The 27,174-nt window shown below is 36.7% G+C and overlaps 3 protein-coding genes across 4 annotated transcripts; 1 reads left to right on the top strand and 2 right to left on the bottom strand.

Moving 5' to 3' along the window:
* Nucleotides 1–3,185: 3,185 nt before the first annotated feature.
* Nucleotides 3,186–4,610, bottom strand: LOC141719491 (uncharacterized). The gene is made up of 3 exons (XM_074521873.1): nt 3,773–4,610; nt 3,408–3,619; nt 3,186–3,272 (listed from the first exon to the last, which is right to left on the bottom strand). The coding sequence occupies exons 1-3, from the start codon at nt 4,608–4,610 to the stop codon at nt 3,186–3,188; spliced, it is 1,137 nt and encodes a 378-aa protein (XP_074377974.1).
* Nucleotides 4,611–19,014: 14,404 nt separating this feature from the next.
* Nucleotides 19,015–21,827, top strand: LOC141717091 (cell number regulator 6-like). 2 transcript variants are annotated; one of them, XM_074519201.1, is made up of 5 exons: nt 19,015–19,147; nt 19,291–19,401; nt 20,330–20,444; nt 20,894–21,159; nt 21,404–21,827. In XM_074519201.1, exons 2-5 carry the CDS (start codon nt 19,291–19,293, stop codon nt 21,632–21,634), a joined length of 723 nt encoding a protein of 240 aa, XP_074375302.1. In that variant the 5' UTR covers nt 19,015–19,147; the 3' UTR covers nt 21,635–21,827. The 2 variants fall into 2 exon arrangements, with proteins under 2 accessions (XP_074375302.1, XP_074375303.1); XM_074519202.1 differs by lacking the exon at nt 19,015–19,147 and having other exon boundaries at nt 19,156–19,401.
* Nucleotides 21,828–21,994: 167 nt separating this feature from the next.
* LOC141717090 (putative aquaporin TIP5-1) lies at nt 21,995–23,191 on the bottom strand. Its single transcript, XM_074519200.1, has 3 exons — nt 22,987–23,191; nt 22,602–22,852; nt 21,995–22,514 (listed from the first exon to the last, which is right to left on the bottom strand). The coding sequence occupies exons 1-3, from the start codon at nt 23,108–23,110 to the stop codon at nt 22,131–22,133; spliced, it is 759 nt and encodes a 252-aa protein (XP_074375301.1). The 5' UTR covers nt 23,111–23,191; the 3' UTR covers nt 21,995–22,130.
* Nucleotides 23,192–27,174: the final 3,983 nt, after the last annotated feature.

The following is a 27,174-nucleotide window of genomic DNA, read 5'->3' as shown; positions in this document are numbered from 1 at the left end:
TATTTGTCTGAGGTTCTTTGTTTGCTTTGTTTGATTCGGAGTGCTCCCAATTTGCGTATCTCAGTGAGTCATTTGCACTCCAACTTCATTTTTTTATTGAAGTTATTTTCAACAACTTTTGAATATATTTTATTTTTACCATTAGAATTTAAAAGGAGTAGATTTTTCTGAAGGGAATCTCAGTAATTATTTGGCGAAAAATTGTACTGATTGTACAATCAATCATCTAGAAATTATGACCTTCAGTTGTTTCAAAGGTCTCGGGAATGAGTCGGAGCTAGTCAAGTTTCCACTTGGAAACTCTCCATTACTGAAAACAATGTTCATCCACCGTAATAGAGCCGTTAAAATGGAGGTAGCATTAAGAATGGAAGAAGAGATGTTGTTATATACTAGAGCTTCATCAAAAGCGCAAATAAAGTTCTTAGAATACGATGTTAATATTGATCATTTTTAAACTCCGTTTTTTACCTCGAAGTGAGTTGAACTTGTAAAGTTTATCAATTGTGTTAATCTCTTTTCATATTTCCTCTGATCGATATTTTCAATGAAAAAATTGAAGGGCAATTTTATGAGAAGTTAATTTGGAATAACATTGGATGAGAAAAGTTCTTATTTTTTAAGGAACATTGCTTGTTTAGTTTAATGTTGTATAGGTTGCACAAGGTCAGATACTCAGGTTCCATTATTCACCAGTTTTGTAGCTCAGGTTCTGCTGTGGATTGGCAGGCAGCAAAATGTTGGGTAGGGAAATGTTATTTTGAATACAGTTTTATTTTATTTTCAGAACAATTTGTACTATAATTGTATCTTTCATGTGCATTTGGGAGGGGGTAAAGATATCTTAAATTGCTCCAGAAATGTAAATATAATACGTTGGAAATTTGGAAGGACAACTTGAATTGCTCAAAATTTATAGTTGTCTATGAATTGTTTGGTTGATCATATGCAAGACATGATTTTTCCTTTTTGTTTGCAGCTCGCCTAATTATTGTGTAATTTGGAATAAGTGAGTTGAAATTCGAATTCTAAATCTTTACAGGACACACTAAAATAATAATACAACTTTAAATAATTTTGCATCAGTTTTTTTCAGGACCTTATTCAAAGTATGTAAATTATTTAAATTAATCAAGGGAATTATTTGAAATTGAATTAGGAATCGTGCAAATCATGAATTCTGCATATTTTTTTAATAATCGTTTTTTTACGAGCAAGGAAAATTTTATTAATACGATAATTCACTACGCATTACATCATTGACACCAATAGGAATAGAGAACCTATCGAAAACTCGATCTGGGAAAGAATATGACAAGCGAACAAGTGTATGTGCCGCCATATTAGCAGACCGTTTGACAAAAATAGAGAAACTGTGTTTAAATCCTCCAGCATTTCACAACAACTATGAATGACCTGTCCGAACGGAGAATGCATTCGAACCTTGCTTCGAATTGCCTGGACAACTGTCATGCTATCCGTCTCCACCACTGCCTTGCTCCATCCTTCACCCTTGACCCAGCTTAATGCCTCCTTTACTGCTATGGCTTCAGCCATATTTGCCAAAATCAAGCCAAAATCACACTTCTTTATGGCTTGTCTAAGCTCCCCTCTGTTGTCTCTAGCAATCGCCCCTAAACCCGAAGCATTATACTTAGAAAATATCGTTGCTTCCACTGAGATCTTCATAAATTTAACCTATGGTGCTACCCAGACTTCATTCCCATCCCCCTCCTTGAAATAAGGTTAGTTAGAAACAAATTTATTTTTCTGGGCTATATTCCATTGTAGAAGATACTGCTTAGCTTTAGCAATCACGACGTTTAATCGAGTATAATTCTTGTTCCAAACAAGTTCGTTTCTCGCTTTCCAAATTGACCAACAAATTGTTGCTATCATTGCTTGTTTTCCTTGTCATACATGTCCAGCACTCTTCCCCAGCACTCCTGTAAACTGTTAGTTTCATTGAGAGAGACATGGGAAAGAACTCGTAACCAACATTGAGATGCTAGATCGCAACTACATATAATATGATCAACTATTTCCATTTCCATCCGACAAACTTGACATATAGGGTCTACTTGCACATTTTTCTGAATCAAAACAGACAACGTAGGTAAATAATTAGACAATGATCTCCACATAAAATTGAGTACCTTCGGTGGTGATTTCAATCTCCAGGTTTTTCGCCATATACTGTGCGGGTGCTCTTGTCTCCAAAGAAGCTTCTGAGCTTGCAAAATTTGATAAGCACTACGCACTGTGTACTGTCCTGTTACTTCTGCCCCCAATACACCATATCATCATTATCACCCGTATTTAGACTAATCTGTCTAATGCACTGTTGGTCACGGTTGTTGAACATGTCCCTACGAATCTCCTCATCACATTCTCTATGATTCGTGATAATTAGGGCACTTACCTTTTGGTTTTCCAGACCTCGAGTATTAGAAGTTATAAACGTATTATTGTCATCTAACAACCAAGGCTGGCCTAAAATATTCATCAAATTACCAGACCCTATCTTCCACCTCATGCCAGCTGAGATCACTTGCTTTTCCTCCCACATACTTAGCATTCTCATCTGCTTCCTCCATTTGCAAAATGTTGCAAAGCTTCTGCCTTGTGTCCACATTCGTGTTTGTACTGAAAAAAACCGAAGATTTAGTTTTGTTCACCATTTGGCCCGAGTCCAGTTTATCTTTCGACAAGATCTCCAACATTTTATGGGCCTCATCCTCCTGATCCTTGCAATACAGGTATGAGTCATCAGCAAAAAGTATATGATTGATAGCAGGAGCTCGTTTACAAACGTTTACCTCTTTAATCAACTTCAAACTTTCAAATCTGTTAAGCATTGCTGAGAGACCCTCTGCACATAGAATAAATAAGTACGGAGATAAAGGATCTCCTTGGAGTAACCCACGAGTTGGCACAATATGACCCATTTCTCTTCGAGCATGTACAATTTGATACGAAACCGTCCTTACACACTGCATAATTAAGTGAACCCATCTTTCATCAAAACCCATTTTTGTGAGAATAGCTTGTAAATAACTCCACTCAATGCGATCATATGCCTTACTTATATCGAGTTTTAAGGCCATATATGCATCTCGCCCTCTTCTCTTCCTCTTCAGTGTATGCATTACCTCGTAAGCGATCATCACATTATCAGAGATTAATCATCCTGACATGAAGGCGCTCTGGTTTTCTGAAATTGCTTGAATAAGAGTGCCTTTTAGTCGATTTGTAATGACCTTAGTAATGATCTACATAAGAACATTACACAACAAAATTGGACGTAAGTCACCAACTACAACTTAACATTTTTTCTTGAGAATAAGTACAATATTCGTTGCATTCAAATCCTCAATAACTGTCCCTGAACTGAAGAAATTGCATACCAGCTGAACCACATCTTGTCCCACTGTTTTCCAGTAATTTTGATAGAAACCGGGCATCATCCCATCGGGACCCGGAGCTTTATCCGGGTTCATTTGAAACAGTGCATCTTTAACTTCCTTAACTGAAATCGGTTGTAGCAAAATCTCATTCTGTTCCCTTGACACTGTAGTAGGTATATAGCTGATAACCTCATGCCAGTCCACTTCTGTAGCTGTGAACAACTTAGAAAAATAGCCAGACATCAATTCATGAAGCCCGTTTTACCAGTCCACCCATTGACCCTGATCATTTTTGAGTTTATTTATCTGATTATTTCTCCTCTTGTTCGAAGCATATGAATGAAAGAATTTGTTATTCTAATCACCAGCACTTAACCAAAGTTGTTTAAATCTTTGACGCCAAAAAATCTCTCTTTGATTTAGTACTTTCATTAGCTCGTTCCTTGCTTCTCTATATCTCTCCCTCGACAAATCATCTCTACCACCCCTGTACTGCTTCATCTCCACCTTGCACCTTTTAATTCTAGTACTGAAATTGCCAGTGATCTCCTTCCCCCATACTGACAAACTCGTACTACAATATTTAATTTTTTGAAGAACAGTAGCGCCAACATCCACATTCCAGGCATCTTGAATAATCACCTCACACATCGGCTCCATCATCCATACATTTTCAAATTTGAATCGATAAGGAGCATTAATATGAGCTACAATCTGAGGAACTAAAAGAATAGGGATATGATCACTTGATGTACCTTCGAGGTTATATAATTTTTCCAGAGGAAACATATTCACCCACGCTATATTCGTTAAAGCCTTGTCCAATCTCACCTCCATCCAATCTGCAGTATCTCGACCCCTTTCCCAAGTGAATTGGTGTCCCACGAGAGCCATGTCCGTGAGCCCTGCATCCATTAGAGCTTCGTTGAAACCTTCTATAAGAGTAGTCAGATATTGTGATCCTTTAACCTTATCACCAACATCTACAACATTATTTACATCGCCAATAACGCACCATGGAAGATTAGAATCTCTTACGAGATTGCGAAGAAGGTCCCAAGTATGACGTCTCAGAGCTTTGTAAGGTTCTCCATATAAGCCTGTCAAACGCCATGCTTCCCCATTCTTCATATTAATTTTCACGTCAATGTGATTTTGAGAGAATCCTAAAATCTCCACTTGATCATTCTCCTTCAAGAACATAGTTAAACCTTGTTAGGTCACACTTTCACTGTAGAGGGGGTGAATACAGTGTTTATTACAATCAAATCAAACTTCAAGAACTTATATAACAGAAAACAAACTTTATTTAAACAATAAACTCTGTTACAATCTGGAACTGTTATCTCTCAGTGATGAACAAAATATCACGAGAGCTGCTAGGGTTATAATAAATAATATTCTCGATAATGATAACACTTATAGTGTAAACCCTATGTCTGTGTTTATATACTACACAGTTACAAGATATTCGCTAATTGATATGGAATATAATTCTGCTTCCTAAAATATATCAATCAGATATCTTCTATTCCAAGTATTCCATTCTTCACGGAATTCCTTCTTCATGCATATCTCTTCTTATGTTTATCTTGATCTTCTTAACTTTAATCAGCTACTGTCCTTATCTGATCGTCCTTCAGCACTTAAGTTCTGATATCTATCTCCTGATAACATAAGTACTGATATCCCTTAAGTTCTGACTTCCAGTATAAGTACTGATCAGTTAAGTACTGATTTGTTCTGTTCAAATAAGATCTGAAATCTAAACATAAAACATATTAGCCATGACATTATCAAATATATCTAACAATCTCCCCCAACTTGTAAATTAACAAAATATACAAGTTTAACAGATATTTGATGATGTCAAAAACATTAAGTACAAATGCATGAGAAATAGACAAGATAACTACAACTTACAGTCCTTAAAGTTTTTTACCAATTCAACTTCTGATAACAACTTCAATCTGTATAAATATCAGAATTTAAGCAGTTGTAGATCTTCGACTTGGCTTCATCATTTTCTGATCTCTCTGATGTCAGGAGTTGTTCTGAGATAATTCTTCAACAAACATTTCTCAGCATATCTGAGTTCATCAATCATTCTCCGTTTGACATCTTTAAGCTCTGCAGTATCTTCACCAGTTTGAAATATTGCAGATCTGAGATCATTAATCTTTGCTTTTCTCAACTCCCGATCTAGTCTTATGACATAAGCTTTGTTAGACTCTAGATTGAATTCAAGCCCCTTAATACCAAGATATGTTCTGATCTATGCAGTATTAGGCTCCATATCAACAATATCACCATTGTGATTTCTGTACTTTGGAACATATCTGCTGTCAGACTTAACAGAATAAAGTCTTTTCTGTCTCTGAATCTGTTCCTTTAAGTAGTTTGCAGCAGTCTCTGTTATTCTGTCATCCACTTGAAGTAAGAATAATACATGCTCCAATTCTTCAAAATACTTCAATGGAATGGCATTTTGTCTTATATGATAAACCCTACCATCTGTCATGAAATACAACATGATGTATTCTTTCAAGTAGGTATGGTAAACCATCTGTACAGATTCTAGTTGATTCAATCTCTCAGGAGTTGCTCCAATACCTGGTTCACTCAAGGAAGTTGGATCATCAGTAGTGTTGTGTACTCTTCTTTCATCAGCACTTTCCAATCCAGTTTTATCTCTAGCTTCCTTTCCAGTAACTACTCTTGCTTCAAAACCACTTGAAGTAGTCTTCAAAGATTGAGTCTGTTTTGCTTTAGTGAATCCTGGTAGGAGTATTTTAGATTTATTTTCTGATATCAAGTTAACTTGAGCACTGTCAGAGGTTACTTGCTTCTTCTGAATATCAGAACTTACAATTTCTTGACTCTGAACAACTTGAGCCATGTCAGAGGTTGTTTTAAGAACTTTTCTTGAGGTCAGAGCAAGATTATCTTTTCCATCAGTAATTTCTTCTTCCTCAGGAGGTACATAAGGCTTGATAGGTTCACCAACCTTTTCTTTACCCTTGGATCTTGGATCTATCTGTGGTTGTGATCTAGCCAAAGTTTCTTCAGTATGTATCCTTTCTTTGATCACAATGCCTTTAGGTTTTGGAAGTAACTTTTTACCAGAAGCTTCAGATTTAGATGTGACTTTCTCTGATTTAAGTCTGGCTTCTTCTTCCTTTAAACTTTCCAAGTCCATCCCTGGATTTTCTTGAAGAAATAACTGTCTTGACATTTCCTCATCAAGATCTAGAAGTTCATCAGAACTTATCCTTTTACCAGCAGCAGAACTTATTCTTTTCCCAGTGTCAGAACTTGTTCTGTGACTAGCTTGTCTTGATGTAAACCTTCTACCTTGACTATGACCACCACCCATTCCAGAGTTTCCTTGGTCATCTTTTCCATCATCCTTTCCTTGCAGTGACTTGTTGGTTTTGCATTTGGACTTAATTACCTTCTCCCCCTTTTTGGCATCAGCGGGTAATAAAAGAGAGATAAGTAGTTCCACTGAGGTCTGGATTTCAGTAAGTTGAGATTGCTGAGAAGCTTGATTTGTCAGAATTTGATCAATCTGAGCTTGTTGCTTCTCTTGAGTTTTCTCAATATAAGCAACCCTGTCAATGGTAGGTTGGAAGAACTTTTTCTTATCAAGTTTCCAAACTTGTTCCTGTTTAATAAAGTTCTCCTGAATCTTGTGTAGCTCTGCATGGGTGTTGGAATGAAGACCTTGTAGATGTTTAGTACTCAATGCAGTGACTCTAAGCTGGATTTTAAAATCATCAGAATGTAGCATTTCATCAGCTTTAGTCAAGTGCTCAGCAAGATGTAAAGCATTTGGAACACATGAAACTGAGTTCCATTCCTTAGTCCACTCCTGACCTGCAGGAGTCTCACTCCAAGGTACTGGTGCATCCCTGATAACAAACTCCTTTAGCAGTTCAGACTTAGGAGGAGTATGTCCTGAAGGACCTGCTTCATCAGCATCTACAGTTGTAGCAGCTTCACCAGTATCTCCAACATTTGCAGCATCAGAACTTAAAGAATCAGTATCTTCTGATAAGACAACTGTATGAGTAGCAATGGAGGCTTCAACATCCTCTAATTGCTGATCTGATACTAAGTTCTGATCAACAGCCATATCCTGATGCTCACCTAAAATCTGATCATCATCTTGATGCAGAGAAGGTGTTAGTGATAACTCAGGAGTTTGAACAGCATCAGTAACAGGTGTTGTGGAAGGATTATTTGCTGTTGGAGCTTCTAGGAAAAGTATTTCAGGCACAACCAAGTTCTGAATATCAATTTCAGCACTTGTGCCTGGATCAACAAGAGATATAGAAGGTGAATTAGCCTTGTCAGATACAGGTTCCTGAGATGGAGTTGATGGAGAAGAAGTGACTGGAGCAAATTCCTTGTCTTGTGAGATCAGAGATTCCTGATCCCCTTCCTTAGCTGCTTCCTCCTCATCATCTGAAAGTGGCCTCTGTGCCCTCTGTTTCTTGTACTTCCTTGTTGATTTGGATTCCTTGGGAGTTTCAGGAACCGTCATACGTCTAAGCCTCTTGAGAAGCCTAGAACCCCCAATTGCAGAATCCTTCTGAGAAGTTGCCTTCTCAGCTTCATTAATCATAGGTTCTGAAGAGGGAATCTGATCCTCAGAATCTGATTCATCTCTCAAAGTAATCCTCCTCTTCTTCTGAGATGTTTGAGGAACAGTCTTTGTTCTCTTTGGCTTAGAGGATGTAGGCTTCACAGTAGGTGCTGAAGAAGAAGGTTGAGCAGTCTGTGAAGTGGAGAGATAGGATTTGAGATAAGTTCTGAGGGTAGGTTGAGTAGAATGAGAGGTAGGGACTGAGGTTGATGGATTTTGGTTATGGTGAGTTGGTTGAACATTTGAGTAAACAGATTTGTAAGTAGCAGGATCAGCATTTACCAGAATCTGTTTCACAGACTGAGGAATCTGTAATTGTCTCACCATTGATTTCTTTGTGTCAGCATTTATCAGGTCGTTAAAGTACCTTTTTGCAACTTTAAAAGGTGGGGTTTGAGTGCTGACTAACTGGGGTTCAGCAGTACAATACGTATAAATAAGTTGACAGAATCTAGCAAAATAAACAACATCTCGATCCTCTGTCATCCTATCCCCAATAAAACCAATTATTCCAGTTGCAAGATCAAAATGAGTTTGATGGATAATAGCATACCCGATGTGCTGACTCAGAATTGGGATGGCATCAAAATTTGAACACTTGTTGCCAAAAGCCTTGGTGATGCAATCGAAGAAGAAACTCCATTCTCTTCTGATATTAGCCCGTTTCAACTGTCCAAGTTTCGTCAGACTCTTTTCATATCCCAAAGCAGTCATTAACCCCCGAAGGTCTGATTCCTCTGGTATAGAGAAGGTACAATCTTCTGGAAGATGTAATGCTCTTCGTACTGTACCAGGAGTGACTACATAGGAAGAATCACCCACTTGGAAGATAATACTGGGAGTTCCTCGTTTACCACCATCATCATAAACTCCAGTCCTCCAGAACCGCAGAACTTGTTGACTTGAAAATAATTCAGGCTGAGTTAAGGCGTACCCAACCTCACTATGTGCAAGAAGATCTTGCACAAAATGCAATTCAGATGGAGCTTCAGCATGATCAAGAATTGCAGCATAGTTGTTTGGAACAAACTTTGCTCCATCAATGATTAATTCCTTTGGTGCCATGTGAAAAAATATTGAAATTCAAGTATGCCTGTTAGGTGTGTGAGATAATGTCTGTATGAAAAACCAACGTGAGAAAGAATGAGAAAGAGAGTAAAAGTAAGAAGAGAGATAAAATATAAAGAAGGTAAAAGATTAAAGAAATCTTCTCTCTGTTGTTCTTATACTCTAAAAAAGAATGTTACCGTTGGACACCTGTCAGACATGCAGTAATAACGGATAGTTACTGGGCTCGAGAAAACAGGAATGATTACTTATCCAGTTGCCTTGATTCAAGGAAAAACCATTTCAGTTATCAAGAGACACAGGTTTAATTCAAAATTGAAACCGTTAGCACTGATTGAATTGTTTTTCACTGCAACATTAATATTCTGAAAATGAATCATGTTAAAAATGACCGAGATAATTTCGATGAATAAGTGCTGACAAAGAATCAGAACTTAAATAAAGACAAAATTTAAATGGTCATCAGAATATCAAGCAGGATTTAACAACACAGATAAAATAACTCAGAGACAAAATCTTGAAGTAAAAACAGTTTTCATTAATATATCAAGTCAATACATATATGAAATAGAAATTACATCAATACAAGATTTTCCCTAAGCTTCTAATCCTAACGTCAACAGCTTTAGTCCTAGCTAAGAAGCCTGACAAAGCTGAGGATGAAGAAGAACAGGAAGAAGACGAGATTAAGTCATCCTCCTCTTCCTATCTTCGACAAACAAGAGAGCGAGTCGAATGATTCGCTCTTGCTGACGGATAGCTTCCCGCCTTTCCTCCTCCAGGCGCTCCAGATGGCGATGGTAATCCATCTCGAAGAATAGAAGGTGAGCCAGCACCTCCTGTGGGACAGAGTCCCAGATCTCCTCAGGAATGGCTGTTATATGCCACTCCTGCTGCCATTCGGCACAACTGAGCTCCATTGTGAAGGTTTGTGTGTTCAAAAACATGTTGTATCGAACCATTTTGTTTTTGACAGAAGAAGGAGGATAAGTGTGTGAGAAGAATGTGATGTAAAGACTGATGTGAAGTGGTTGCATATATAGGCAAGAGAATGCCAAGAGACACAAAGATATTGAATGCAGACAGGTAGAATTAATTCTACCTCGTCTCCCTAGACTTTGAAAAAGAATAACAGTCATTGGAAAAGGAATGTACACATGTAACAAGAGTGAACTGTTCAAGGACGAGTGCCATTATGTTTTAACCATAGACTATTAATCTTCCACTTCAACATTTCGAAATTAATCTGAGACTGTTACCAAATTTTACTCACAGATAAGGCAAGTAAAGGGTTAGACTGAAAAATCAGAACTTAGACCTATACCAGAACTTAACAGTCATCAGAACATAATGTCTTAACTCGAACAAGGAATATCTATCTTAGTAAATACTCATACAAGTTCGTAGTTATGAACGTCAGAACTTAATCATCAGAACGTGTAACTAGAACTTGTCCTCAGAATTTGTGCAAAAGTGACACAATGACTGTTGATCTAAAATAACATAGAACACCACAGAAATTTCATCATTCATATGGAGTGATGTGTGTGTGCATTAAGCTAAATAACAGACAAAGAGTAAAGTCTGATCTACTTCAGTACATCTTAGAAATAAGTCATAATTAAAATTTTGCTAAAGAGCTGTCATTATTCTGAAACCTACTGATAAATGAGTTCATGCATGAGTTCACCTCTACTGTTTTTGTGCTAATTTTATGCATCTTTTGAAATTCTATTTTACAGAGGCTTCTCAGTGTAAGTGAGTCACGACTGTTTATCAGAATTTATGCTATTATCAGAGTATTTCTCCAGTAATCATAGAGTGTGAAAAGTCACCAAGAAAATATTTTGCTTTTCTAATGCATATTTACTTAATACCAGCAATGCACTTGGGTCGTCCCTTTCACATTTTTACTCTAGATCTCAAAGGAGTACCTGATATTATTCGTTGATTATTTTTCTTCTTCTTTTGATAAGTGAGGTTTATCAGCACTTAGTACACTCAGTAGTTTTACTAGAATCAGAACTTAAACAGATGAGTAGCATTATTCTAATTTGTGACTTAGTAATAAGATATACAAAGTAAACTTAACTAAGCTCAGTTATCAGAATTTGCTTGTGTCATAAGATTTCCACCGAAATAATTACTTCTTTCATGGGATCATTTGTTTATTGAAGACTAGTAGGTCAGTATCTAGCACAGTTATCCTCATAGGATTGAATAGTTACTGAAACAGACATATCACTTATCAGAGTTTAGAAACATATATCAGACAACAGTCAGTACTTAAAGACATTTATCAATTAATGCACAGAATATACAAAGAGATTAATTCTGTAAATACTGATCATAAAGTCTGATAACATAGAACAAGTTTAAGCAGATTTAGAGAAAGAACCTGAAATCATTCCAAGTTCATTTACCAATTTTGAAAAGGTAGCTTCAGACAGTGGTTTTGTGAAGATATCTGCTACTTGTTGATCTGTGGGAACAAAATGCAATTCCACTGTACCTTCATCCACATGTTCCCTGATGAAATGGTACCTGATGCTGATGTGCTTTGTCATAGAGTGTTGAACTGGATTACCTGTCATAGCAATAGCACTTTGATTATCACAGTAAATAGGGATTTTGAAATACGTTAACCCATAATCTAGTAACTGATTCTTCATCCAGAGAATCTGTGCACAGCAGCTTCCTGCAGCAATATACTCTGCTTCTGCAGTTGATGTGGAAATTGACTTTTGTTTCTTGCTATACCAAGAAACCAACCTGCCTCCAAGAAATTGGCAGCTACCACTTGTGCTTTTCCTGTCAATTTTGCAACCTGCAAAATCTGCATCTGAGTAACCTATTAATTTAAAATCTGATTCTCTAGGATACCATAATCCTAGATCAGCTGTTCCTTTAAGATACTTAAAGATTCTTTTTACAGCTGTTAAGTGAGGTTCTCTTGGATCTGCTTGAAATCTTGCACAAAGACAGGTAGCAAACATGATATCTGGTCTACTAGTAGTTAGATAGAGAAGTGAGCCAATCATACCTCTGTAATCAGTAATATCTACTGAATTACCAGTATCCTTATCCAGTTTTGTTGCAGTGGCCATGGGAGTGGATGCACTTGAACAGTCTTGCATTCCAAATTTTTTCAGCAAGTTTCTGGTGTACTTAGATTGACAAATAAAAGTTCCTTCTTCACTCTGCTTGACTTGAAGGCCCAGAAAATAACTAAGTTCTCCCATCATACTCATCTGATATCTTGACTGCATTAGGTTGGCAAACTTTTTGCAAAGTTTGTCATTTGGAGACCCAAAAATAATATCATCAACATAAATCTGGATCAAAAGTAAGTCCTTGCCATGGTTGAGATAGAACAATGTTTTGTCAATAGTTCCTCTGTTGAATCCACTTTCCAGAAGAAACTGAGCTAAAGTCTCATACCATGCTCTAGGAGCTTGCTTAAGTCCATAAAGTGCTTTATCAAGCCTGTAGACATAATCTGGATGTTTGGAATCTACAAAGCCTGGAGGTTGTTCAACATATACTTCCTCTTCCAATTCTCCATTGAGAAAAGCACTTTTCACATCCATTTGAAAGACAGTAAACTTTTTGTGAGCAGCATAAGCCATGAATATCCTTATGGCTTCTAACCTAGCAACTGGAGCAAATGTTTCATCATAGTCAATTCCCTCCTGTTGAGAATATCCTTTTGCAACCAGCCTTGCCTTGTTCCTTACAATTATGCCATCACTGTCAGTTTTGTTTCTGAATACCCACTTTGTACCAACAACCGATCTATTCTTGGGTCTTGGCACTAAGGTCCAGACTTTGTTTCTTTCAAATTCATTCAACTCTTCCTGCATTGCTTGCACCCAATCACCATCTTGAAGAGCTTCTTCCACTTTCTTTGGCTCAGACTGAGAGAGAAAAGAATTGTAAAGACATTCATTCGAAGTACCTGTTCTAGTTCTGACACCTGCCTCAGGATTTCCAATTATTAAATCAGGTGTATGTGATTTTGTCCACTTCCTTGCAGATGGAAGATTTTCTCTAGAACTGGATGCTCCCCCATGATTCATGCTGTCTTCAGTTTCATTTTCTGATGCTCCCCCTGAAACTATGCTCTCTGAGTTGGATCCTTCAGTATTTAGATTTTCAGCACTGTCAGTACTTGGCTTATCAGAACTTGACGAATCAGAATTTGAAGAGCCAGATGTATGTTCTGATGCTTCTTGAGATGTGATAATATCTTGAGTATGCTCCCCCTGCATTGGTGCATCTTCCTTTGACGTAGTCACCACAGTTTCAATAACATCAGAGTTTAATCCATCAGAATTTACAGTATCAGGACTTAGACTGTCAGGACTTGAGATATCAGAATATGAATCTTCATTTTCAAATCTCAGCTTATCATGATCAATGCAATCTTCAAGTCCAGTGATCTTCTTGTCATCAAAAGAGACATTGATAGATTCCATGACCACTTTTGTTCTCAAATTATAGACTCTGAAGGCTTTTGTAGAAAGTGGATATCCTACAAAGATTCCCTCATCAGCTTTTAGATCAAACTTGGATAGTTGTTCAGGATGAGTCTTGAGAACAAAACACTTACATCCAAATACATGAAAGTATTTGAGATTTGGCTTTTTGTTCTTCACCATCTCATATGGTGTTTTTCCATGCTTGTTAATGAGTGTTGCATTTTGAGTAAAACAAGCAGTCTGCACAGCTTCAGCCCAGAAATAGGTTGGAAGCTTTGCTTCTTCAAGCATTGTTCGTGCAGCTTCAATTAGAGTTCTATTCTTCCTTTCAACAACTCCATTTTGCTGTGGAGTTCCAGGAGCAGAAAATTCCTGCTTTATTCCATGATTTTTGCAGAACTCTTCCATTATCAAATTCTTGAATTCAGTGCCATTATCACTCCTCAAAATTTTCACAGAATCTTTGATCAATTTATCCAGATGTTTGACATGATCAATCAGGATAGATGCAGTTTCACTTTTTGTGTGCAAGAAATACACCCATGTGTATCTGGTGAACTCATCTACTATGACCAACGCATATTTCTTCTTTGCAATAGACATGACATTCACTGGACCAAATAGATCAACATGAAGTAGATAATAAGGCTCAAGAATTGATGATTCAGTCTTGCTCTTGAACGAAGATTTTCTTTGTTTAGCCTTCTGACATGAGTCACAAAGACCATCAGGAACAAACACTGATTTTGGCAGTCCTCTCACAAGATCTTTCTTGATCAGTTCATTTATCTTGTTGAAGTTTAAATGAGAGAGTTTCTTGTGCCAATTCCAGCTTTCTTCAGTTGAGGCTCTACTCACTAAACAGATTGCAGAACCATCAGAACTTGTTGAAAGCTTAGCTTCATAAATGTTACCACGCCTGAATCCCTTCAGAACAATTTTTCCTTTAGATTTACTAACTATTTCACAATGTTCTGCAAAGAAATCAACATGATAACCTCTGTCACAGATTTGACTTATACTCAGTAAGTTGTGTTTAAGTCCTGAGACCAGAGCTACATCTTTAATAATGACATTCCCAAGATTGATATTGCCATATCCCAAAGTTTTTCCAATGTTGCCATCTCCATAAGAAACACTTGGGCCAGCTTTCTCCACAAAGTCTGATAGCAGGGCCTTATTTCCAGTCATATGTCCTGAACATCCACTGTCCAGAACTAAAATATTTTTCCTGTTGCCCTGCAATCAAAAAGACCACTAATTATTAGTTTTAAGGACCCAGACTTGCTTGGATCCTTTGGCCTTTTTAGGTTTGTTAACATTTGCAGCGGATTTAACATCAGATTTTATGTTAACAGTTTTCTTATCAGAACTTATACTAGAAGGAACAACAGAAACTTTCTTTAAAGAAGGTTTTATTTGATAATAATCATAGTACAAACTATGATATTCCTTACAAGTATAAATGGAATGCCATAAACTACCACAATGAAAACAAGGATTTTGTGGTTTGTATCTAACAGACTGACTCTTAACTCCTGACTTTGTAGATAAGGAGTTAATATTCTTATTCTTCCTGCAAAAAGAAGCCAGATGGTTAGAACTTCCACAGTTATGACATGCTTTCCTAGGAGCATCAGGAACAGATTTATAGTTATTGCTTTTATTCACACCTTTCTTTCCATTCCTGTTTTTCCTAGGTGATTTTACCTTGTTTGCATTCTTAACATCTTTCAGCTTATGCTTAAGCTGCTTCTTTGTCATTAAGCCTATGTTAACTTCAGCTGTCTTTTCCTGTTTTAGTTTGTCAGAAGCTAATTCCTTTTTAACTTCTGATTTCTCATTTTCGGATTTTTCAGTTACAAACTTAACAGGTTTTAACTTCGGCTTTTACTTATCAACAGGCTTAATTTCTACAGTTCCTTTTTTATTTTCTCCATAGCCTAAGCCCTCTTTCCAGTTTTCACTGCTTAGCAAATTTTGAGTTGTTTTGCCAGAGTTAGTCCAAGTTCTGATAATCTCTCTCTCCTTTTCTAACTCAGTTTTTAGAGATTCATTCATTTTTAGCACTTCATCCCTAACATAAAAAGCATCATCTCTATCCTGCTGAGTTTGATGAAACATGACTAACTCTTTTTCTAAGAAATCATTTCTTTTCCTAAAAGCAAGATTTTCAGAAGTTAATCTTTCACATGTTAAAGTTTGATCTCTATAACTAACAAACATGGTTTTAAGATATCTTCTCAACTCATTAATATCATCAGTATGAAAAGCATAAGTAGTCTGAGGTACCTTTGTTTCAGCAGCTTCAGAACTGCTCTCAGAACTTGATTTATCAGCATTTGCCATCAATGCATAGTTCTCCTCACTTTCAGAGTCTGAGGTGTCTGTCCAGCTTTTCTGCTTTGTGACAAGAGCTTTGCCTTTGTCATTCTTGGTCTTCTTGCAATCAGGAGATATGTGGCCTTTCTCACCACAATTATAACATTTAACATTAGCGTAATCTCCTCTGTCAGACTTTCCTCCTCTTCCTTCAGATCTTCTGAAATTCTTCTTATCAGAACTTATGCCTTTCCTGGAAAACTTCTTTCCCTTCCTGAACTTCCTGTATGCAATCTTTGTGATTCCTTTCACCATAAGAGCACACAGCTTCATCATCTCCTCATCAGCATCAGTTTCAGGCAAGCTTTCAGAATCTGAGTCATCATCACTCTCAGAACTTGATGACTCAGTATCAGATTTTATGATAAGAGCTTTACCCTTATCTTTCTTTGAGGAAGGTGGTTTGGGGGATTCCTCTTCAACCTTGAGAGCAACTGTCCTTGACTTTCCTCCTTTCCTCTTGCTTCTTTGTTCCATCTCAAGTTCATGAGTCTTGAGCATTCCATAGATTTCATCAAGAGTTGTTTTATCAAGATTGTAGTTGTCTCTTATTGTTGTTGCCTTCAAATCCCAACATTCAGGAAGAGCTAACAGGAATTTGAGGTTTGTATCTTCAAGATCATACTCCTTATTTACTAATGACAAGTCATTCAAGAGTTTGACAAATCTATCATATACATCAGTCAATGACTCATTAGTCCTAGAGTCAAAGTGTTCATACTCTTGAGTGAGTATTGTCTTCCTGTTCTTCTTAACTGTTTCAGTTCCTTGACACCTTGTCTCCAGTGCATCCCATATCTCCTTAGCAGTCTTGCAGTTGATTACCCTGTTTGACATTACATTATCAATGGCACTATGCAATAAGTGACGTACCTTGGCATCCTTAGCAATAGATGCTATATCTTCAGCAGTGTAATCATTCTTTTCCTTTGGTACGGTCATTGCTGCTTCACCTGCAACTACAACAGCGAGCTTGGTAGGTTTGTGAGGCCCTTCCTTGATTCTATCAAGGTATTCTGGATCTGTTGCTTCCAGAAACATGGTCATCCTTACCTTCCATATGGGATATTCAGATGGTCTCAATATGGGAACTCTGATAGTCTCATATCGACTCTGAGTTGATGTCTTTGATGATTCCTCAGTTTTGGTAGGCTTAGTTGGAGTTTCTGTGTCAGACATGATTGTGTTTGGATCTTTAACTGTATGTGTGTTAACAGATAGCTCTGATACCACTTGTTAGGTCACACTTTCACTGTAGAGGGGGTGAATACAGTGTTTATTACAATCAAATCAAACTTCAAGAACTTATATAACAGAAAACAAACTTTATTTAAACAATAAACTCTGTTACAATCTGGAACTGTTATCTCTCAGTGATGAACAAAATATCACGAGAGCTGCTAGGGTTATAATAAATAATATTCTCGATAATGATAACACTTATAGTGTAAACCCTATGTCTGTGTTTATATACTACACAGTTACAAGATATTCGCTAATTGATATGGAATATAATTCTGCTTCCTAAAATATATCAATCAGATATCTTCTATTCCAAGTATTCCATTCTTCACGGAATTCCTTCTTCATGCATATCTCTTCTTATGTTTATCTTGATCTTCTTAACTTTAATCAGCTACTGTCCTTATCTGATCGTCCTTCAGCACTTAAGTTCTGATATCTATCTCCTGATAACATAAGTACTGATATCCCTTAAGTTCTGACTTCCAGTATAAGTACTGATCAGTTAAGTACTGATTTGTTCTGTTCAAATAAGATCTGAAATCTAAACATAAAACATATTAGCCATGACATTATCAAATATATCTAACAAACCTCCACTTTTTCCTATCGGATCCACTACAAACATCCATTGATAACCTAGCTTCGATTGCACCCATTCCATCTTTGTTTTTTTTGCTATTGTTTCACATAAAAATATAAACCCGGGCTTTTCTTGACGAACCACGTCTGTAAGGAACTGAACATTCCGAGGGAGGCTCACCCCTCGGTAGTTCCAACTTAGAGTATTCATAATGATGGGCGGGTCTGCGATGCAGAACCCGCCATTTTCCCGTTTTTGAACTTAAGCTGATCAACCTTTCCTCCTCTGTCATGTCTGTGTCCGAGTCTTCTGTGTTGGATTTTCCAAAAGGCCCATTGTCCTTAGGCTCTTCCATTATCCTCAATCAATCTCATCAATCTCATGATAAAACTGGAAGAAATACCGATTTCGATCCACCTCCTTTATATACACCCCTTTACCTGGTCTCCATAAAGCTGCCATTCGATACTGTCAATGGGTGATTCTGTCAAAAAGCGACCCACCAAACACCAACGTACATCAATCTATGAAAGTTCCTCCGTACTCCCCTCGTAGGAAATGCCTCCTCCCTCCTCGTCATCCAGTTTAAACTTAGCAAAACTCTCTTTCATTTCTTGTATACCAGCCATGAGAAGGACTATATTGATCTAATGATTAAATATAAAAGTAAATAACAGATAGAGGACCAACAAAACTAACGAATCAATAAATAACGGATAGAGGACCAACAAAACTGGGTTTATAGACTCTGAACCATGGCAACAGCCAAGACGTTGAGGGTCTTGGTGCCGAAGAAGGCTCGTGGCGCATGTGGGTGGATTAGGATTTGAAAGTAATGTCTTTAACTCTTTCATCTTTGGAACACCAAATTTGGTATCCACAATATAATTTTTTTTAATAATTGTTTCTAATTTGAAGAAATTAAATGTTTCAGGATTTAAAATTCTATTAATAATTCTTTCTCTAAAGAAAATGTTTAGAAAACAAAATTGGGGAATTATCTGACTAGGTCACTAGGGACCCTGAATAGTGAATACACGTTTCAGGAAGTTACGAATCATCAAAATATCGAAAACAGCGTCAACTGTAAAAAAATAAGGCTTTCGGGCAGTCAAAAAATCCAGAAAACATTCACAGTAACTCCGTAAATACAAGTCAAAATACGACTAACGCAGGAGATAATTTAACGCAGGTAATTATATTTCCCCATACGAAAACATTAGTACTATATAAGTGCAATTCCCCCAAAATTAGTCGCTGCTGATACATACATTGCTTGTTTTGCAGATATAGTCCCTAAAACAAAGCGATCGTAACATTCATTTCCAATCTTGTAATGTTATAGCCTTCAATTTCACTCTTCCGTTACTCTTCTTTTTTTATACTCCATATTTGCGTATGTGTGTGTATTTTGTTGTAAATGTTGATTGATTATTGTTTGTTTGTGTGTGTGTGTTGATTGAGTTGTGATATCAGATGGCTGAAGGAGGTAATCCATCGAGATATGTGAAATTGACGAAAGAGCAAGCTCCTCCTACCGAAGACATTCGTCCCGGCGAGCTTAATCAGCCTATTCATGTTCGTCAGGTCCTCTCCCTCCCTCCCTCTCTCCCCCCTCTCTCTCATTCCCTCCCTCCCTCCCTCCCTCTCTCTCTCACACACACACAAACACATTAATCAGTTATGAATACATTGATTATATGCATTGTAGTTTTAATGTTTTATGCTAAATTAATGGATAATGCAAACATGAATTAATTAGTTATAACGTAGACATGGATCATGTTGTGTTTGAGAGAGATTTATTGTTGCAACTAACAAGTTGTTAAAATTGAAGGAGAGCCTAATTGTATTATCTGTATTGGAAGTTTGTTAGATTATGGGAGTGTACTACGTCGTTGCTGTTTTGCCACCTAGTGGATTATAGATAGTATTAATAGTGTGTTGTTAAACTTGAGAAATAAATGTATGGTCAGGGACGGAAAGAGAGGGGGCACGGGGTGGCAGCCGTTCTCCCAAAACTTATACATGTTTCAATTTTCTACTATATATTTTACAAAAATTGTTTTTTAGTCCCCCCCCCATTTTTTGATATATTTATGACAAAAAAAATACTTAAAAAATTTAATGGTACACAAAATTGTACATAGTTAGCTTGCACTAAAATTACTAAATTGTGAGACTTTATCAAAATAAAATAAGAGCAAACCCATTTCGTCTCTTATTCTCTCTGTAACCTAAACATTAAAAGTGAAGTATCATGTTATGTTGTGCTACTTTTCGAAATACATTATGACATGAATGTTATATGCTCCCCCCCCAAACAAAAAGTTTCTAGTTCTGTCCCTGTGTATGGTGGTAGTGGAGTGATTACAAATATGATTATATGAGTATATGTGAATACCTGTATTGTTATATGTTAAACTTCTTAACATTGAATTTTAATTTTTACCAGTCCAAGGCACTTTTTGAATTCACTATCTAAAACGCATCTCTTTTCCTTGTTTTTGATCAGCTGAATGTTCGAAAGTGCAATGAGTGTGGTCAGCCTTTACCAGAAAGCTTTCAGTTTCCAGCAGATGAGCCCTGGTCAACTGGTATTTTTGGTTGTACTCAAGATACAGACAGCTGTAAGTTTTCGTTTTACATCTGAATTAACAAGCTGTAAGTTTCACTGTGATACTGTTATCTCTTCTCATGATTTGCATCTGTATTTTGATGTCTAACTATACAATGAGGACGAAGAGTGTGTTGTGAGAAGGGGCCAACTGCATACTATAAGTTGTCACACTGCATTGCAGTTTTACGATCTGTTTGTGCTAGGATTTACTAGAATGTTCCTATATGAATCTATAGTATGACTAACCTTACTTTCAGAAAGAAGACTCCAGTATCTTCTTATTTGTTTATTCAGAAAGTTATTAATGTTTTTGGGACTTAAAGTATGGGTACTGACATTCTCTTTTGTAATCAAATCCCCCACCAAGTATCTATGGAAGCAATTTCCTGCATAATTACATAATATTATAGAACTATGGATTTATCCAATAGTCTCTACATCTCCATTCTCCATTGACAGGCTGGACAGGACTCTTTTGCCCATGTATCTTGTTTGGACGTAATTTTGAAGCCTTGAAGGAGGAGGTACCTTGGACTGGCCCATGCATTTGTCATGCTATTTTCGTTGAGGGTGGCATTGCACTAGCTGCAGCAACAGCAATGTTCCATGGTATTGATCCAAGGACATCATTTCTTATATGCGAGGGTTTGCTGTTTAGTTGGTGGATGTGTGGCATATATACTGGTCTTGTACGGCAACAACTTCAGAAAAAATATCATCTCAAGGTGATTTTCTTTACAGCTAAAATTATCTTCTACAAAGAACTGCTTACGAAGCATCACATTTTGAGCTGCAAGTGCTTGTCTTGCTGAGAGTTGAATGCTAAAATATAACCAATTTCATGCAAGAGAAGTTGAATATGTTTTTTTTTGAAGTTCTTGCCTTGCACTTTGATACTAAATTGTGTGTATGCACAATGCATACGTGCACAGAGTTTCTTGACTGCTTAGTTTTTTTTTCCCTTTGCAGAACTCCCCATGTGATGCATGTTTGGTGCATTGCTGCATGCACTGGTGTGCATTGTGCCAAGAGCACAGGGAGATGAAGGGACGTTTGTCAGATAATGATGTAGTGCCAATGACTATTGTTAACCCTCCTCCTGTTCAAGAGATGAACTCAGATGCTGAGAACAAAGATTTGGCAGCACAGTCTGGAAATGGCGTTGAGCAGAAAACCAACTTAGAGATGGTAGCATTGTAGAATCATAATATGCATGGATGTGACTACCTGTGCAATTATACAAAAGTATAACTTGCTAAAAATTATTCAAAATTAAAATTGTCTTCTGCTTGGGAAACGGTTTGTAGAAAGGATTTGTGCAAAGTATCTGGTTGCCAGTGGTATGTGAATGATATTTGGTCAGCAATTGCATCAGATGGTTAAACTTATCAAATTTCACTTTGCACATCTTCATATTTTCGTATTGCAGTGTGGTTGATTTTATATATTAACAAGTAACAACAATGTAATAGGGCTTTAATCCTGGTTCAAAATGCTATTGGTGAATGAGCTGGGGAAAGAATACAGCATCAAGTGAAGTTCTTTTGAATTCTCTTTTCATTTAAAATATAACATTATAGAAACGTGACGAGAATGTTATCACATAGATATTCATCAACATAAAGATAATTCAACAATACTTTGCCTGGGGTCTTCTGCAACATTACAACACAAAGCAGATGAACGAAACAAACACTTAGGCACCGATGCCATCACCAATACTCCTAAGAGAATCATTCCCCTGAGGGAACACTACATTGTCATACAGTAGTGCTGCCACGGCTGCACCAACCAAGGGACCGATCCAGTAAACTGCTTGATTCTTGAAACTCCCACCAATCAATGCAGCCCCAAATGAGTAAGCCGGATTCATGGATCCACCAGTAAATGGACCAGATGCCAATACGTTTGCTCCTGCTATAAAACCGATTGCTAAAGGTCCAGTGGCTGCCATGGAACCGCGCCTTGGATCTGCGACTGCATAGACTGTGTAAACCAATGCAAATGTCATCACACCTTCCAAGATTGATGCTCCAAATCCAGTCATTTCATCAGGTATTATTCCGTGCATCGGAACATGCTACAACACATACAAACAGAACATCACAGTCATCACTACACGAACATTGAACAAAAAGGTTTATTTTAACCATGTGCGTAGTCATACCTGTCCTACTGTTGTAATCTTCAGAAGCAAGCAAGCCATGACAGAGCCAAGGATTTGTGAAATCCAGTAAAAGATTGCCACTGAAAGGCTAACATGGCCTCCAATAGCCATTCCGAAAGTCACAGCCGGATTAACGTGTCCACCGGAAACACTGGCTGAAATATAAACAGCAACCCCCAAGGAGAAAGCAGTTGCAATTGCATTGCCAATGAAGCCACTAGGATCTGATGTAGCATGTCCCATCAACTTTTCTACAAGAACGAAATGTACATAATCAACTTATAATCGCTTCGATCATTAATCCGAAAATCATCATTCATAGTTCGTAGTATTTACAACAATAAACTAGCACTACTTAAGAAGAAAAGAAAGCACAAGAACTCACTGGAAGACATAGAAGATCCAACAGCAGCGAAAACGAAGAAGAAAGTAGACAAGAACTCTGCAAGATATGATCTAAGAGCATTGCGAGTGACACAATGCTCCAAAAGACTTCTTACAGATGCCATAATTAATATCAAACAATTCAAGAATGTTAAATTTGATATTGTCTGGCAATGTTGATATAACGATTTTACTAGTGCAAAGACTAAAATAGCAGTTGGATATGCAGAAAGTGGAAGTTACTTATGTGTGTAAAAAATACAGATATATTATGGAAGTTGAGGTTATTCAGTTGTATTTGATAAATTGGGTTTTTTGATTTTCAAAAGATAACCGCTGGCGCCATTTTTACCTTGGTGCTGCGGTTGTGAGATGTTCAAATTTAGTCCAACTTGGAGTGTTATTATTTTATTTTTAAATTTTAAAATTAAAATTTAGGTCTCACCGAAAATAAGTTAATTTTAAAGTTATTTGTTTAGAAAATAAAAACTTACCCTACTGCTCCAATAAGTTTTAAGATAGATGAACTAATGCCTTGAGAAAAACCGCTATTTCCTGTCATTAGGCGATTTTTTTTAAAAAAAATCGAGAAATGATTTTTACAATTTCATGTTTGACTCCAGGTTGGTTGTTTTTTCTCGTTATTTTGAAATTAATTCTTCTGGATTACTCATTTTCGTAGTATATTCCTAAACTCTGTAATAGTATTCTTACGAATCTCAAAAATTAGATTCATATATCGGATATTATTAGACTCAACCATTGTCTATGTATCCATCCAAAATATCTCAATTGATTTTGGATCTCATGCTACCAACAGAGGTATTGTTATCAAGTTTCGAGATACCCCCACATTTCAATTATTTTCAAGAATGTTTCATTACATTCCACTATTCATAGAAAATTCAATAATTTTCTATTTTAGATACCCCCACAATTTTAATATTTTACAGAATGTCAGAAAACATTCTAAAACTAATATGAAATTTAATTATTTCCTTCTGTGGTATCATGTTTAAGGAACGATTAGCCCTTCGTAACTAATATCCTCAAATTCAGTGATAGTCTGAGCTGATCACAATCGTTTTGCATCTCTCTCAGAGCGCAACTCAAGCCTGCATCTACTCCATTTATTTAATGCGAGTAAGGTGCAACGACCTCATGAATATTCACGTTGCAAACTGAATTTGCCCGGTGATTATTCATCATCAAATTTATTCACTACCATCTTAATTATCTGTATTAAGTTTGATTTACCCTTGAGTTTATAGAGCACACATCTCTCTATTTAGCTTCAATATTGACTCGACTACGAGTACGAGTGATAAATGTTTTACTATCAAACCAGACAGTAAACACGTATCGTGTCACTACCTCTCATCTGAGCAGGTTTTACGTCATTCATTAAAACCTATAAGATTTTAATATCATGTTTAAATAACTTCCCGTGGTTCTTATCATTAAAAATTCAATTATCGAATTTCTCTAAAATATTTACATGGTTCACACGAACCTACATTTCTGGCTCACCTACTGGTACAACCATAAAAGGCCCAAGGAAGAAAATAAATCTTCAATAACCCCACATTCAGTGATCGTTGATCAACTGATGCGTTAGGGTTAACAACTTTTCGGATTCTCTCTGAAGTTCAGCATAACTACTGATATCAATATTTGCCGTATTAAGTATCATATGGATCACTATAATAGGCTCGTGTGTCACTGCCGCAGCAGACCGACACCAACACGTAAAATTACTATTTAATTGGAGGAAAAATCCAACCGGAAAAATATAATTTATGTGCCGACCCATAACCTGTACACCAGGCCCATTAGGTTTTTTAATGTGGAGAATCCTGAACAATTGTAAATCTGGTTCACTTCAGCTGCACAACTCGTCACATTATTTAACAACAAACATGTTACTGCATTCTATCCAGTATTACAAGTTTGTGATATAACTCCATTATTAAAGATTAAACAATAATAATTGATGCCTTATCATCACTCAACAATGATTAAAAAATTAATCACCAAATAATCAAGTTCCATCATGAAGGGTCACATTTATGTAGCCATATCATTTAATTGCATAGCAATATCATGTTATGAACTTGCAAACACGCATGTAAACTATAGCATATACGATTCTTGTATCAGTGTACTAATAATTCCGAAATCAATTCAGAATTAAGAAACTCTAGCTCATATATATTATCAATCACCATGTTAACAAAACATAATAAGCTATCCATTAATAGCGACACATGGACGAATTATAAATTTGGGTTTAATCTACCAATTTATAATGATCAACCCGAGAGAGATGTCACCAAATATGTCCACTTGAATATAAGTTGATCATAAATCAATAACCATTAAAGCATCAATAGCCTTATAAGAAACCAATTATCCAACAACTTTGTGCTTACTTTTGCCTCGTACCTGTTATGCTTAAACAAAGCACCACTTAAAATCAAATTTATATTAATTTCAAGCACATGGCAACAAGTGATCAAAGAAATTAACACACTAAATTTAATTTAATTAATGAGGCAAATAATGGCCACTCATTTACCCATAAATAAATCCAATTTAAACAATCAAATTGACTTTTGCGTCTACTCACAAGAAAGTATGAAAATTGAAGAAAACTGCTTTAAGATTGTTATCAATCTTGTACGATAAAGACATTATTATATATATATTGAATATATAACTAATTCACAAGAACATTGCTAATTCTTAAATCACATAAGCATATAAGAATTAACAATTAAATTAAGAGAAGAGTTTGAGAAAACAAACAGAGATTGGATTTAATCTCGAGTCCAGAAAACTGTCTCTTTAAAGCAGTTTCGCCCCGCACCATCCGTGTTTAGCGACCTGCTTTCCAGGATAAAACGAGATACTAGTATAATCGATAGATCGAATATACTCTCAGCGAACTTGAACTGAGCCCGAGAACTATCACCGGAATATTGGAAAAATTTAAGACTAAAGAGACCGAGAATGAAAGAGATGACTCTTATTTCCTCGACTTAATAAAACTGGTGCCCTAAGACTCTATTTATAAAGAGAGGCTTGAAAGGACTTATTTTTCTTTTCGATGTGGTACATGGTATTTATAAGAAAAACTAAGGAATAGGTTTGTGCTACTCTCGATGTGGTACAAAACCACTTTTTCATATTAAAAGGTAAAACTTTGGAACATCAGTTCTCATTCACCTTTTACTCATTTTGAGCGTGTTAATATGTATTGGAATCCCCTCGAAGAGGAGAATACGTTCCAATAAATACACACCACTAACACATAATGTGTCTCACTCATATAGAGTCTCAAAATGATTCACAACTTAGTCTAAATTACTAAGTTTGTCCAACAATCCCCCACAAATGAGATTGATGGTCCAGTAGCACGCACCACATAGACAGACAGACGCGGAGCTTGACTTGGTGATAGTTCCGGCGGTCAGATATAGCATACGATAGGTAGAGAATGCTCCTTGAACCTTCGCTCGAATAAGTATATCGACTTTACTGGTAGACAGTATGACGCGATGTCCTTGAACTGTTCGACCGTTTGTGTAAACGATGACATATTCATCACTATATCTTTCCTGATTCATTCAGTTCTCATGATTATGTCCATTTTGGCCCTAGAACATCGTCTTGGTTCTGCAAGAGTTTCTAAAGAATTGTGCCTCGCAATTCTCCTTTAAAGCGGCCATACTTCTCTCTTACATAGGTGATCTTTATCTTATAGAGTAACCCGCGTTTACTCAACCGAATATTATGTATTCAAACTTGAAATCCTTGTATTCGTCAAAGATCATTAAAAGCATAAAACTTAACCTCGTACCTTACGGGTCTCACTGTTTCATCATCATAGAAATAGGCCAGGGGTTACCCCCACAGTGATTTGGTCATCATGATTTAGTTGTCCCATTGAACCAAGTTCTTGGGATCTCCAGTCAGCAAGGTTGGGTGTCCACCATGACGCCGTTAAGCAATAGGCAAGGCTCATTCCTCTCGATGATTTGACAACTATCTCTCGGTCTAACTAGATTCCCTTGGCTTAAACAGATCCGCTCAGTTTAACCATCTGGTTAGTGGATCCAAACATTATCATTTGACTTTACATAGTCAATCATGATAATTCTCATTGAGAATAGTTGTTTAATGGTAT

This window comes from Apium graveolens, chromosome 4 (assembly GCF_009905375.1).
Source record: "Apium graveolens cultivar Ventura chromosome 4, ASM990537v1, whole genome shotgun sequence".
NCBI classification, from domain to species: domain Eukaryota; kingdom Viridiplantae; phylum Streptophyta; class Magnoliopsida; order Apiales; family Apiaceae; genus Apium; species Apium graveolens.
The sequence above is the reverse complement of the archived record's forward strand: the minus strand, read 5'-3'. Positions and strand labels throughout refer to the sequence as shown.